Genomic DNA, 13,544 nt, shown 5'->3' on the forward strand with positions numbered 1-13,544 from the left:
ACCGAAGAGACTGAAATGCCTCCACTATGTGGTCAGAAAGGGCATCTGTATGCCTAAAAGCTGACACTTTGGTCTTAAGCCAGCACAATTACCCCCTCAGAGCGACCTCTTCACTCCGAAGCACTTGCGTAAGTGATAATTATGGGACACGTGGCACTTGCATTAACCGCTGGCTCCTTCACCCACGCTCTGCTCAGTAACACCCATCTTACCAGGAGAATCCCAAAAAGCCCAGGCAATCACCAGCTAAAAGCTGGTGGGGGAAAAAAATGCAGGGAAAAAAAGAGAAAAGCTATTTTTTTTTGTTTTAATAATCTTAAGAGTCAATTACATGTCTGATTCTGGATTAACTTAAAGTACCACTCTGTCTCAAGATAAGGAAATAAGAACTGGGATTTGCATTTCTTTGAAAACTCCCCGCGTCTGTGAATCGATTCAGCATGGGAGAGACAGGATAAACACGGCACAGCGAGTGGCACAGTGGGAGCAGCAGCCGGCGCAGCGTGAGGCTCTGCAGCTTGTTAGGATAATTAACTCTACCAATTTTAACGCACACCTCAGCTTTAATGAAATAGCTGCTGGCAGACTTTGCAGCTGAGTGATCATATTTTAGATCATGAGAAAAACGGTTCTCGACTCAAGAATAGCTTCATCCCCCCTCTGCTAACGACAGGGCCCGCTCCTGCTCCTGGGGACCCTGCCTGCTTTTCCCGAGATCGCTTCCTGAGAACAAAATCTAAAAAAAAGAATCCAGCCCTTCCCTGACTCCACGCTTTGAAGGGCATAAAGTGACAGATTTTGGCGATTTTCCGGCACAAGTGGTTGTGAAAGGCTTTTCTTGGCCCATCCACGGCCTCACCTGGAAGCGTTTCGCACAGCTGCGCTGTGACTGCTGTCCCTGCCCTGGCCCTCCCTTCACCTGCCTGTTACGCACAGTCGGGGTGTGCAGGACTGGAGCTCTGCCACTTCAGCATGTCTCTCGGACAGCTTTGGAGCCATTACATCCACTTGCGAGAGCTTTTTGTTTTATTTTAACTTTTCATGAAGACTGCAGAAGCTATTAGAGCTGAGTAAATAACCCATTGCAAGTAATTTATTCAATTTGTTCTGTTTCAGCTTCATTTGAAAATTTTCTAGAGGTTTTGTTACAGGCTGTGGTTTGAGCAATTAAAGGGAGGAGGTCAGGAATGATCACAGGAACTCAGTACATACTCTTAGATCATTTTTGACTCAGTGTGCACACTCATCGATTTTATTTTCTAAGCAGCAAGAGCATGCATTTTAAGTGCAAATCATCATAACCAAATACTTGGGTTCAATGGTCAAAAACGTGTGTTGCAGGAGCACGTTCTAATATTTGCTTTAAATTGTGAAAAAACAGTAACATCTGTAAACGCAAGGTCAACAGGCTATTTGCAGAAAACAAACATAGAGGGAACTTAAAAAGCAGGTAACATTTTGAATCACTGAATGCTGAAAAGAGGATATAAATGAGTTTTCTCAGCTCTGATAACCACAGTGCAGCATGAAGGATGGGTCAGATTTTGGTTGTCTCTACCCTGAACAGTGTGCCACAACTATCTGACATGTGTTGTCTGATACTGCAGCAAAATCTTAGGTATTAAGCATTATTACCTACATAAACAAGTACACAGTCGAGTCAAATAGCATAGTACTCCTCATTCACTCTCCTTACCTTACAGGCAAGGTCCTGTCTCCTTTCCTCCTGTCCATCTCCCTCTGGGGAACGGGATACCAGCGAAAGTTAAGTTTCCAGTTAAACCCTCCGTAAGTCATATCTGACCCAGCCATGTATTCAAACGTGTCGTCGCTGATCACATCAATGATGGGGCAGACAACGGTTTTCCTGCAAGGGAAAAAAAAAAAAAAGGCTCTTTTTAAACAAAATACCTTCTCGTGTTAGTATGCTGAATATTGCACTTGTTTTGAGGCTTCTCTGCATAAAACCCCATTTACCACTGTGCCGTGCAGGCCTTCTCTTCCAGAAACGAGGCCCTGCAAAATTCCCCTTTTTCCGCTGTCGGCGGCTCTTTGGGCACGCTGACACCTCGCTGCGCTCCCAAGAGGGGAAAGCTGCCAACCCCCAGCCCTGCCCGGGGCTGCCGCTCCTCCGCCAAATCCTCTCCAAACGCCCCAGCAGCACAAACTACATCGTACTGATGAGCTCCTTACGTGACGTTCAGTTCTCCTGTACGCCTTGCTAAGTCTGGCAGCGTCAGGACAGACACAACAGGGGTTATTTCTGCTGGTGGCTGCAGGGCTCGAGCAGCGGAGGTTATTTTTATCACGTGCGCATGCATGTCTCGCGGAACACGCTTCGTAAATGAGACCAAATCGCATCTCCCACGCGTGCGCTCAGGCAGGCTGGTGCTGCCCACGCACGCACGGCTGCTCCCCCGTCGAGCAGAGGAAGGACCTCGGCTGCCGCAACACTGCCAGGGAGGACAGCGCGGTTCTCGGGTCTCACCTGCAGGGCCTTTATGCATAAAAAAGGGGAAAACTGCATCATCTACTGAATTAAAAAAAAAAGGGGGAGGGAAGAAGGGGGGAGAAAAAAAGGCGAAAAAAAGGAAAGAAGAAAAAGAGTGCCGATTTCAGAGCGTATTGGAGGTCACACAGAGAAACAGTCATGCCTGGTAAAAAGAAGGGAGAAAGATGGCCGTCAGGGCAGGGGACACCCAGATCCTATGGAAGTAAATGGCACGAGTTGCTATTGATGCTGGCGTTATTATTCTTACTGTCAGCAACAAAAATCCTGCTGTAAGAATCAAAAGCTTATCACGTATTTATTTAGAAATTAGATTTTGATACAGATATTAGAGAATACGCTATCTTCCTGAAGAATTTTTTTTTAAATTAAATCTTCCTTTTCAGGTCAATGAATTGTTCTCATTTCTATTTTTCAGCAGCGAAGTGAAACCAAGGAATGCCCTGGAGGGGGGAGGCAGGTCCCCTGTGCCCGGACGCAGCAGAGCCACCCTTACCTGTCCTCCTTTATCCTGGCCAGCAGCGGCTCGAGCCAGCCCAGGGTGCACTCGCAGTGCGCGTCCAGGAACGTTATCACCTGCCCTTTAGAGGCTGCTGCCCCTCGGAGCCGTGCGCGGATCAGTCCTGACCTCTGCTCCATCCGAATGATTTTTATGGAGACTTCCAGATTTTTCACATAATTCTCTAACGAGGCCTTCAAAAACTCTGCCAAAGATAATTTAAAAAAAAAAAAAAAAAAAAAAGAACAAAACCCAGAAGAAAACCATTATTTTTATCTAGGTTCAGCCACCACCGAGGACTCCAAGTATAACCACAGAGTGTACGTGTCGTGCTCAGCCCTCCGAGGACCGCCACGCACGCACGCTGCCGTAACATGGGAAACGCGTTTTGATGTATTTAGAGTCTTTCTGGAGACCGATAGCTGAGCGGCGGAGGTTCACGCTGGCGCTCGGTGCAGCGCAGCCCCACGGAAAACAGCCCACGCACACGGACACATCTGCCAGAGCCGCTCGTGAAAACCGCGCGGAAATTTTAAGTAAGTCACAATCAGTTGCCTTGAAATAAACCAGCGGTTAATAGTGAGCGCTAAATGGTTACACTTACGCTAATTTGGCTACGGTTAAATACAAATAAGGCTATTTTTGATTAATTTCACCATTTGAGCCCTTTAGGAACCCAAAACTTCGCTTTTAGGAAAAACTGTAGTTACTTGGGCTAAGGTCTTCCTCCACATTCTGGCACAGAGAAACATCAAGCCTACTGGTTTTCTGAAGCAGGGAAACCCAGGAGCGTAATTAGAGTTAAGTTAATGCTACATGGGGCAGAAACAAAGGAGGCTGAGCTCGCATCCGCTGTCTCTTGAACAGTTGCAGCTCTATGTTGTATTTGCCGTTATATTCATTTGGCTACTCCAGGAAAATTTATCATTCCATTGATTCCATTTATAGAACGTAAGGCGATTCCTTTCCCGGGTAATATCAGTTTCACATGCAGATAGATTTCTTTCTAAACCCTAGGGTTAAAAAAAAAAACAAACAAAAAAAAAGAAGAAAAAAGCCAAGACCAAAAGAAATCAACCACAAATACAAGAAACACAAAGAAATTAGCTCAGTCTGGACATTCCTGAAAACTTGAAACACAGAACAGGATTTTTCTGAGAGACAGAGATGTGGAAAAGGACTGTCTTCTACAGTAATATATGATAAACCACGGTGCAAAGAAGCACCTGAAATCCCGGCCAGGAGCACCGTACATACGACTTGCACCCCGACAGCCAGCCTTTGGCTCTGCTGCTATCTGAAAGCACTTGAACTCTGCCCGTACCTCCTGGAGCCCGTCTGCCGCTGGCCCCAGCGGCGGTGGCAGGCGCTTGGCGAGAGGCGCAGGTCCGGTTCAGCGCCGACGAAAGGGAGCTGCCCTTCACCACCCTTTCGGCAGGATCCGCAAAGGCGATGCTACAACACCGGGCGGAACGGGACGCCTCTCTCCCAAAACCTACCTCTCTCGCTGGCGTCGTCCACCAGGATGATTTCAGACAGCAGGCGGTGCGGCGAGCGGTTGATAACGCTGTACACGGTCCGCAGCAGAGTACTCCAGGCTTCGTTGTGAAACACAATAACTACGCTTGTGTTGGGCAGTTCGTCGGGGTAGACTTTTGTCTTGCACCTGCCAAAAAAATACAGAATAAAAACAGAAGAAAAGGGGGTTAATCTTTAAGAAAACCACTAAAGAGCTCTACCAACGGGACAGCCCGGAAAAGGGCTTCAAGCAGGTTGAGCAGGATACATTTACTGGTCACTTCAAGCTCCCAAGCCAGAAGCCCAAAGGCAGAGAGACTTTCAAATCCTGTTTTCTTGCTAAGAACACACAGCAGCACTGCTGCGTTCGCGGCTCCCTCGGGCTCCCGGTCTCCTCGCTCCTGCTTGGTACCCCGAGAAGTCAGCAGCATCCAGCAGCCTCAGCGTCAACGCGTCCTGACGTGGGACATGGGGCAATTCACATAAAGCCTATCGAGCGGTTACAGTTAGGTCAAATACGTCTTTTATTGTGACAAATTCCAACTCTACGGTTTGAAGTACTCAGGCCTCTGAGACCTTCCCGTCTTTGGCGGTTTCTCAAAAAGGAGGAACAAATGACTCTTTTCTAGAACACTCTATATGCCTATTCGATGGAAGAACGAGAGGTCAATAATTTCACCTATTTTTGGAAAAATGTAGAAATTAAGGCAAAACGAGCAACAGATACCAAACATCGCTGATTTTGTGGAAGCAAATTAAAGCTATTTGCTTATCACAAAAGACAATACAAAACTCTGCATATTGGTTCCAGACCTTGGCCACGTTTCAGAAATACAAACCTGCCCACATCAACCTCTCAACACGAGTCAAGCCACGGCACTTAAACACACTTAATACGGATCTTTAACCATTGTGACTTGAAATAATTTCCACTTTTTTTTTTTTTTTTTTTTTTGGTGCTATTTCACTGATGCATGATTCTCTGGCTCTGCTGTCACCACTGTGACCCTGGCTCAGGAAAGCCCTTCCAGAAGGGACAGGTGAGCGCGTACGTACTCTCTCCAGCAGCGGCACACAAACACCGTAGGGAACTAAACTGCGCGTAAAGCGAGAAGAAATTAGGCATAGCATTTTAGTGCATCTTCTTTGCAATAATTTGAAGTTTCTCTAAAAAACTCCAATTTAGCGAGTTATTCATGAGCATTTACATACCCTATATTCTCTGACTCTGACAAGGGCTCGGTCTATCACTTTAGTACGTGTTATTTGAAAATATCAGCCAGTCCCAATGCAGCACTTGCCCAGGAGAAGCCTCCTCCCTACAGAAACTTCTCTATCAAGGGCCAAGAGAACAGATGAATAAGGTCCCTGAAGAAAAGCCAGCTTGGCCATAGTTGCTTTTTTAAACATCACCTACCGCAACAAAACCCTCTTTAACCTTTCTTTGTGCCTCACTGACATTTAAAGAAAACTAGATAAACCAACATCGCGACCACAGCTTTTGAAGCTCAAGGCGGGGAGAGAATACAGAAAAATATAGAATATCACTGATGTCTATGGCACAGGTAAAAGGTTCACAGTGTACATACATATACACAATGGCCTGTATCTATATATAGGCACACACATCTATATGTGGTATGTGTGTATATATACATATATACACATCATATACGTATATACACATCATATACATACCCCTATATATACACACGTCACTGGTAACTAGATCTGACAGCAGAAAGTCCGATGCTAATAGTGACTGTATATATATATGTAAAAAATATATACGCCCTCCCCGGCCAGTCTTGACCTCGATTTGATGAGGACCACTGAGTGCAGCCGTCCCACCTTCACAACCTCAGCCACCTAATTAATTATACAAGTATCCACCAATTACAAGTCGGCTGCAAGAGCTCAGACAACACACAGAAGTCCTTTACTAGCTATCATCCACGTCAACACCCTCTGTCCTCCCCGAGGTGTCGAAAGGAGGCTGAGCCCCGCAGGACAGTATGTCCAAAAACAGGCCATTTTGAACTTATTTGTTTCCAAGGCACAGTGAAAGTTTTCCTCGCGCACATAATTGCTCTTGGAAGGTGCCTCGCGTCAGCCCTGGCATCTGACAGACAGGTATCAAAGAGTGAAAAACAGAACGGCTGTCGTACAAAGCTCAGAGGCGTCTTCCAGAGCTTCACGTCATACTTCAAAGCATATACAAAGCTGGAACAAACTCTGCTTGTCCCGTATTCCACAACAGTCATTTTAATTACATTTAAAACGGATAAAATTTTGGAAATTGTAAAAGAAGCACTACGCAGGGGTATTTAAAAGGGTTTAAAAGGGTTTTAAAATATTCAGAAATGCACGTCAACAGCCACAGGAGACAAGAAAAGGGTATTTCCTTGTTTGCGGTTTAACACTGATTTTGTAGTGCAAATGGAGTATTAGGGAACAGAATGTTTATCATCATGCAGCATTTGCCAGGATCTTCAGTATTTTAAACTATCACTCTTATTATTCTCCAAGGCACCGTAAGGTACCCAGAGAAGCTAAGGGCTAGATGAGCTGAGGACACTCACGAAGCGGCCGCGTACCTTAGGTATTGCAGCAGAGCAATCTAAACGACCAGAAATCTGATCAGAAAAACCCACGAACAGCATCCTTACTATACGTCCTGCCTCAAAATTCTCACGACGACCTTCCATCAGCTCTTGTACCATAAAGTGAGGAACCCTTCTCTCTCTATTACATTTCTATCCACACCAAAAGACTCTGCGGCACGGCCCTCCTTTGTTTCACAGACAACTACATGGTGGGATTATCCTCTCTGGAGGAGGATTATTCAAGCTCCAAATCGGTTCATTCTGTAGGTCTGCCACGCGTAGCTCCCCAGGTACGCCGAGTGATGTACAGGGATTTGTTGGTAGCACCTCTGCTCATCAGAGACTAAATTCGCTTTTTTAAATTTAGGTCATTTGATTTCGGCAGAACATGTAAGTGCTGGTAGTTTGTCCATGTTACAGCATTAAATCATTGCGTTCCCATATTTTATTAGATGTTATTGCAGCACTTAACCTACCAAGGGGAATGTTTAATCCAGTCTGGACGGCAAGCCGTGCCCTGTGCTGACCTCCACGACATGCAGAAAACCAGAGAGCCAGAAAACCAGACAGGCATTCCAAGAGGAGAAACTCCACAAGAAATTTAACTTTTTTCTCCTTTCTGGGAGTTTCTGGAAACCCATTTGCACTAGCGGAGAGCTGGTTTTGCAAAGCAGAAGCCAAGGGCGAGATGTTAACTAGGCATCAGCGCAGGGAGCGACGGGCACTCGCAGGCCCAGCTTTGACACCAGTAATGAGACCTGCTGAGATTTTTAGATATATTTTTGGGTTGTTGATATTTGTGTTTTAGCTATCATACAGGTGCCAGTTTTTGGGCTCCCTCGAAAGCCACGAACACAACGCAGATTACAACAGCCCGAGTTATTTGGGCAATATGCTGATTCTGGCCACTTTGCAACAGAAAAACAAAGCGTCGCGGGACAGCAATGCGTTAACCTCACCTTAAACACCGCAAGCATTTCAGGGCAGAAGCTCAACGTGTATTTCATGCTGCGTTACGTTACAGAGTACTCCTTCCTCTCTCCCTTGGAAAGTTTTCAGCACAGGAAGACAGTGTCTGAAGGGCCAAATCCTAAAAGAGCACCTGCTCTGGAGCTGGCAAACTGCGCGCAGACAAGGAGTCATCAGAGCTTGTTAATTGATGAGTGTGCATGGAACACAGCTGGCTCCTGCACGGGTCACCGGGATGACTCCAGTCCAGAACCATCAGCCCCACGGTGAAAACATTTATTGCTTGAGTTAAACAAAAAACGCCCGTAGCTTGCTGACACAACTCTTACACACCTAACAGGAGAGAGCTGCTGCTTTACTTCCCGCTGACGAGGCACGGCGCTCCATTTCCACACCCACGCGCTGGTGTCCTGGGTCCTATTTCAGCATTTCCCAGCCATCAGCAACGGCACCGCTCCCCAGGGAACCTGCCATGCCCAGCTCGGTAGTTAAAGATGACAGGGGTGAAGCAAGGAGGCAAGCAGGAGGTCCAGAGACTGAAATACCAACCGGCGTGAGGCTGGGACAGCTCTGCATGAGAAGGTTATGCTTTTACCAACATGCCTTTGTTCTCTGGCAAAAGCCAGACATTGATTAATTTTCACTGAACTCACTCAAGGCCATTTTCATGAGCATTCGATTCACTTGACAAGTTAAACAACCAAGATCAGTAACAATACAACCATACAGTGGGCGTATAATCGCTATTCTTGCTCCTAAAGTAATTCCCTTTGCCGTCTACAAGATGCGCAATGGAGAGCGATCGCAATCCGTGCACACGTGATTTACCTGTACCCTGGCTCCCCACCTCGCTCCTGGCTGCCTACGGCCACGCTCCAAACCCGATGCTCATTACACCTCTTTGCTGGCTGACTCACCCAAGATACCCCAAGCCCACCTCTCGGCCACTTTTTCTGCACGGTCAGTGGCCAAAAGCAGCGTGCGGATGGCCGGGGAGGTGCTAGAGATGGTGCAAGACCAGCAGGAGAAGGGCATGGTCAGGAGAGACCCGGCGTACCAAACTGCCCCTTCCCAGCCATGGTCAGCCAACGGCTCACGCTCCTCCGCCTTCCCTGAACGCCTGCAGCGACAAATTCACAGCTTTCCACTGTAGATCAGCTCTTGCATCCCCACGATGTCCAACAGTACCTACCCTGGGACCAGCTTTGGGCTGAGCATCTCGGGGGGGTGCGTACTGCGAGAGGGGTAACCTCTTGGGGGTCGGGGCTCTGTAGTGCCCCGGTCCTTCCCCAGGGAGCCCCAGCCACCACCGATTTCCATTCCGCCCTTGCAAATGGTGTTTCAGCCCCAAGCAGATACCCGCCTAACGCTCTGCTCACTTGGAAGCGTTTAGAAACGCACAAAAGATAAAAACCTTTCACGTCCCTTTCTTGAAATGATGACAGTGACTCACGTTGCGTTTTTTTCCAATTCAAAAATACACCACACGCTGAAGAAGTGATAAATAAGTCATCTGCTACTCACACGCTATCAAAGGCAAGGACTCCTTCTCCGCCACCCCTGCACTATTTACAATGCATTACTGATTGTTCAACAGACACTGACACTGGAAACACTCTCCCAGAAACATTTTTCTCACGCAGTCATCAGATGTTACTTTATGAATACACATGAAGTAAATACAGCTGTTTAAATGTGAGAAAAACACATTTTCCAAGATCAGTAACATGGAAACAGAGGGAAACTCTACCTATTTACCATCCTTCCCATCGGCCGTGTGCAAATTGTGTGAACGTGGAGGGTTGCACTGGGATTTTCTCCCTTCCAGAAGTGTGCTGAAGCTCTCAGGGAAGCAACTCAGGGCAAAAGATCACGCATGAAAGCAAAGTATTTGGAGGGAAAAAATGAGAATATAACTACTACATACAATTTATTATGTAGGTTTTTTTATATGATGCATTTGGGAATATATAGAACTGTATTAAATATTTGTCGTTTTTATGACCTGAGGATTCTCATTATTATTTAGTCATTACCTTTTATTGCTTTGCTTTACTGAAAACACGAAAGATTAACACCCATAAAGAAAAGGCTGGTAATGCAGATCACTGGTGTGGCCCCTCCGTGAGACGAGATTTACCGTCCGCTCCAGGGCCAACGGGGCACGGGAAACCAGCCTGTTGCAGGACTGGGGCTTTTGCCGCGGAGCCCCCGCGGCTGCAGGGCACAACGACGCGCCCTCGAGGCTTTCCCCCCACCCGCGGCCAGGCAGGGCCGGCGCGTTGCACAGGAGCCTCGCAGCCACGTCGGGGTAAGAGAAACACGGAACAGCCTGGAAATCAAGCGCAATAGAGGAGACGCCGGTCAGAGTACGCCGAGGGCACCCCACATTCCAGGTGCCGACAGGCTGAGAAACTGATAGCCGCGCTCACTGCAGTCTTCAGTAATCGGCGGTGGTGGGAAGAGAAAAGGGGCAAGTGCACCATTTCCCAGTGCTAAATTAATAAACTCTTGACTTGCCACGCACTGCAGCTCTCTCTGCTTTTAACTCACATTTATATTCGGATTAATATCACATGTGCAACAGCGGTGGGATATTTATTCAAGTATCTAACAGGTATAGGTTTATATGTATTTATCTAAGCAAGTAGGTAGATAGTTTTAGCTACACGTACCTCAAAACCTACCTACGTGCACATAGGAAACCTGAACTTACCTCTCTGGGATAGTAAGGTGTCTCGGCTCACAGTGGGGTATTTACTGTTTCTGATTAATGCTGTCATTGAATATACTGACACACTTCTGCACTCCACTGCAATCACGATTTCCAGCATTATAAAGTTTCCATGATTGCGCAAAAGCATTAATATGTGCAGTACGTAGACAACATCTGAAAGAAAGGTGAGCTCCTCACTTCTCTGCCTTCATGACATGTAATTTCTCTTTTTGCACTTGTTTTGCTTCTTAGCTCCTGCTTCTTTCCCCGTTGAATTCTTGCATTTTAAAATTAGGCCAGTTTAAAAACCCGCTATGTCATATCGCAGTCTGCTGCTGTATTTCTTTCCAGCTAATATGACAGTCTCGAAGATTCTCCACCACCTCATTAATTCTCAGCTGTGAGCCGACTGCCACGCCGGGAGGCGACTCGGGAAAGCTGCTGGCCACCGCAGAAGCTCTCCCTCCGCCCCGAAGGCGGCCCTGCTGGGGAGCGGGGCACGCACCTACTCCTCCCTAGCTGCAGCTCACCACAGCAACGACCTCGGCGCACCACGTTTCCCGAGCGCCGGCGCAGCTAATGCAACCACAGCCCATCGGCCGGTCCACGGCAGCCGCTGTCCCTCGGACCCGCACCCTGCCTCCACCGTTATCGGCTACACGCGGTACAAGGTCAGCTCATCAAAGCAGTCACAGCAGTATCAAGACATGAGAAAAATTCACCCCTAATTTCACAGTAATATCCATACCAAGGAGTGGCGTGAGCAGCAGCGATGGGTTTATCATTATGCAGCAAGATCCTCTGCGAAACTGCCTGTTAAATATGGCGACACTGCAGTTAAGCAAACTGCCAAAACACCAGAAGTTGTAAAGTGAATTAAATCAATAAATTCATCTTTCTGCAGGTGTGGTTACCTTCCAGTGAACTTTACACCTTGCAGTTGTTTTACCGTCTTAATGTCGCGTCACGTTCACACATTATTTTTGAAGAACAAGCAAGAATAATTTCACACAAAATGGGAGAGTTCACCTTTCCACAGTTTATCACAGGTACTAAACCAACTCCATGTATGCGAACGTGTTCTTCGCTGGAATAGCACCTCACACGCCAATTCTTAACAAAACGTTTAGCAGTTCTCAAACGAGCTTCGGGAAACGCAAGTCTTCACAGGACAACTTAAACGCTACTGTTTTTACCGTAGGGCTGTCGGTCACCAGAGGCTGAGGCCGGCGAGGGCAGCGGCCGCGGGCAGCGTGGTGCGCGAGCGCCGGTGCCAGCAGCAGGAACCGAAGGCAACGCAGCTGGAGCGAGGGAGCGGTACGTGTTGGACAACCTGAACTCTGCCTTCATGCCTCTGAATTCAGGGACTGCATTTTGAAAGCTCTCCTTGTGACAAAGCACTCCAGCTCAGCTATGCGATGCTGTCACGAGCCTTCCAAAAGTTCGTGATCTACATTGATTAGTGCTGCAGAAGTTTTCTCTGAAAAGCAAGGGGAGGGATGACCTGAAAGGACCGACAGTTTCAATAGACAGAGACCAGACAGGGGTAGACCCTGCCACACCATCAGTAATTGCCTGTCGCCATCCTTCATCCTTCTCCCCGCTCCCAGCACCTTCCCTATGAAAACAGACAGCATGATACACCCTGAAAAAGATTAAGAAACTGCTTGCCATGACAGACTACTTCCAGGTTACTCTGGCGTTTAAATCTCACAGCTGATGGCCAGTGTGGCTCTGTAACAGCACGTCTTCTGTAGCATACTGCTCCCACTGCAGTGAGGCATTTAAAAACTCTAGATGGCCAGTTCAGGAAAAGCCCCTTCTCTCTCAGGAGGCTCCGCAGTATCCCACAGCAACCCCAGTTCTGCCCCCTGACGAACCACAGCTCAAAGCTCAAGGAGAAGCTGTCCCCGGGACCTTGCAGTGCGCTGCCCCTGGGCAGCCACGTGCCCTCCCGCCTCGGGAAGCACTTCTTCGGCAGTCAGTGATACCTCCTGGGCTGCTGGACGCCCTCAACAAACACTCAGTAACAGCCCGAGATGTTCCCACCAACACCAATCACCAACGCTGGCATCTTGGGCACCTCCCAGTGTCTTCACTCACAGCATTTCTCCAACACCACTCCACAGGTTTGCGGCACAAGTGCCAAAATCCAGGCATACCTCTTGTTATTTTGAAATGCAGAAAGCCCGAAACCTGGCATTTCTCATTACCCCCCGCGCCGGTAGCCCCCGAGAGCAAGGCAGCACGCACAGGCTCGATGCTCAGGTATTACCCACCGCTGCGGAGGTGAATGCATCGCTGCTCAGCGGAGCTGGCAGCCAGTCGCGCTTCTTCATCTCCCTCTAGCCCTGAGACACGCCACCACCACATTCCGACACCTCACAAGGTGCCAAATCACATCAGTGCATACCGATTACATGCCAAGGCACATGAGGATGCTTTATTCTATGCTAATAGCACATAACAAACGTTATTCATGCTCTCTGTACCTGGCTTTCATATCGCATTATTCCAGTGGGACTCTGTTGGTATCCACAGAAATACTCCACTTATTTCCACCTTCCTATAATCTTGAACAGGATTTAAAAACATAAGGAAAGGTGCACTTGATTTTAAAAAAACATTCCGGCAAGACAAGAGCTTATTCCATGCTCAGCAGCAATAGAAGGCCATTCCTGGTTTCCCTCCACAAAGAATGGCAACCAAAACCCCCACCTCTCTTTG

General features: G+C 47.6%; 1 protein-coding gene across 2 annotated transcripts in view; it reads right to left on the reverse strand.

Moving 5' to 3' along the window:
* Positions 1 to 13,544, reverse strand: part of GALNT13 (polypeptide N-acetylgalactosaminyltransferase 13) — a 157,172-nt gene that overhangs the window by 72,649 nt on the left and 70,979 nt on the right. For both annotated transcript variants that reach the window (XM_075092714.1, XM_075092713.1), the window contains exons 5-7: positions 4,508 to 4,674; positions 3,006 to 3,213; positions 1,697 to 1,867 (exon numbers count right to left, since the gene is read on the reverse strand). In XM_075092714.1, the coding sequence (XP_074948815.1) occupies positions 1,697 to 1,867; positions 3,006 to 3,213; positions 4,508 to 4,674 (546 nt within the window). The remainder of the gene's footprint in view (positions 1 to 1,696; positions 1,868 to 3,005; positions 3,214 to 4,507; positions 4,675 to 13,544) is intronic.

This window comes from Phalacrocorax aristotelis, chromosome 5 (genome assembly GCF_949628215.1).
Source record: "Phalacrocorax aristotelis chromosome 5, bGulAri2.1, whole genome shotgun sequence".
Lineage (NCBI taxonomy): Eukaryota > Metazoa > Chordata > Aves > Suliformes > Phalacrocoracidae > Phalacrocorax > Phalacrocorax aristotelis.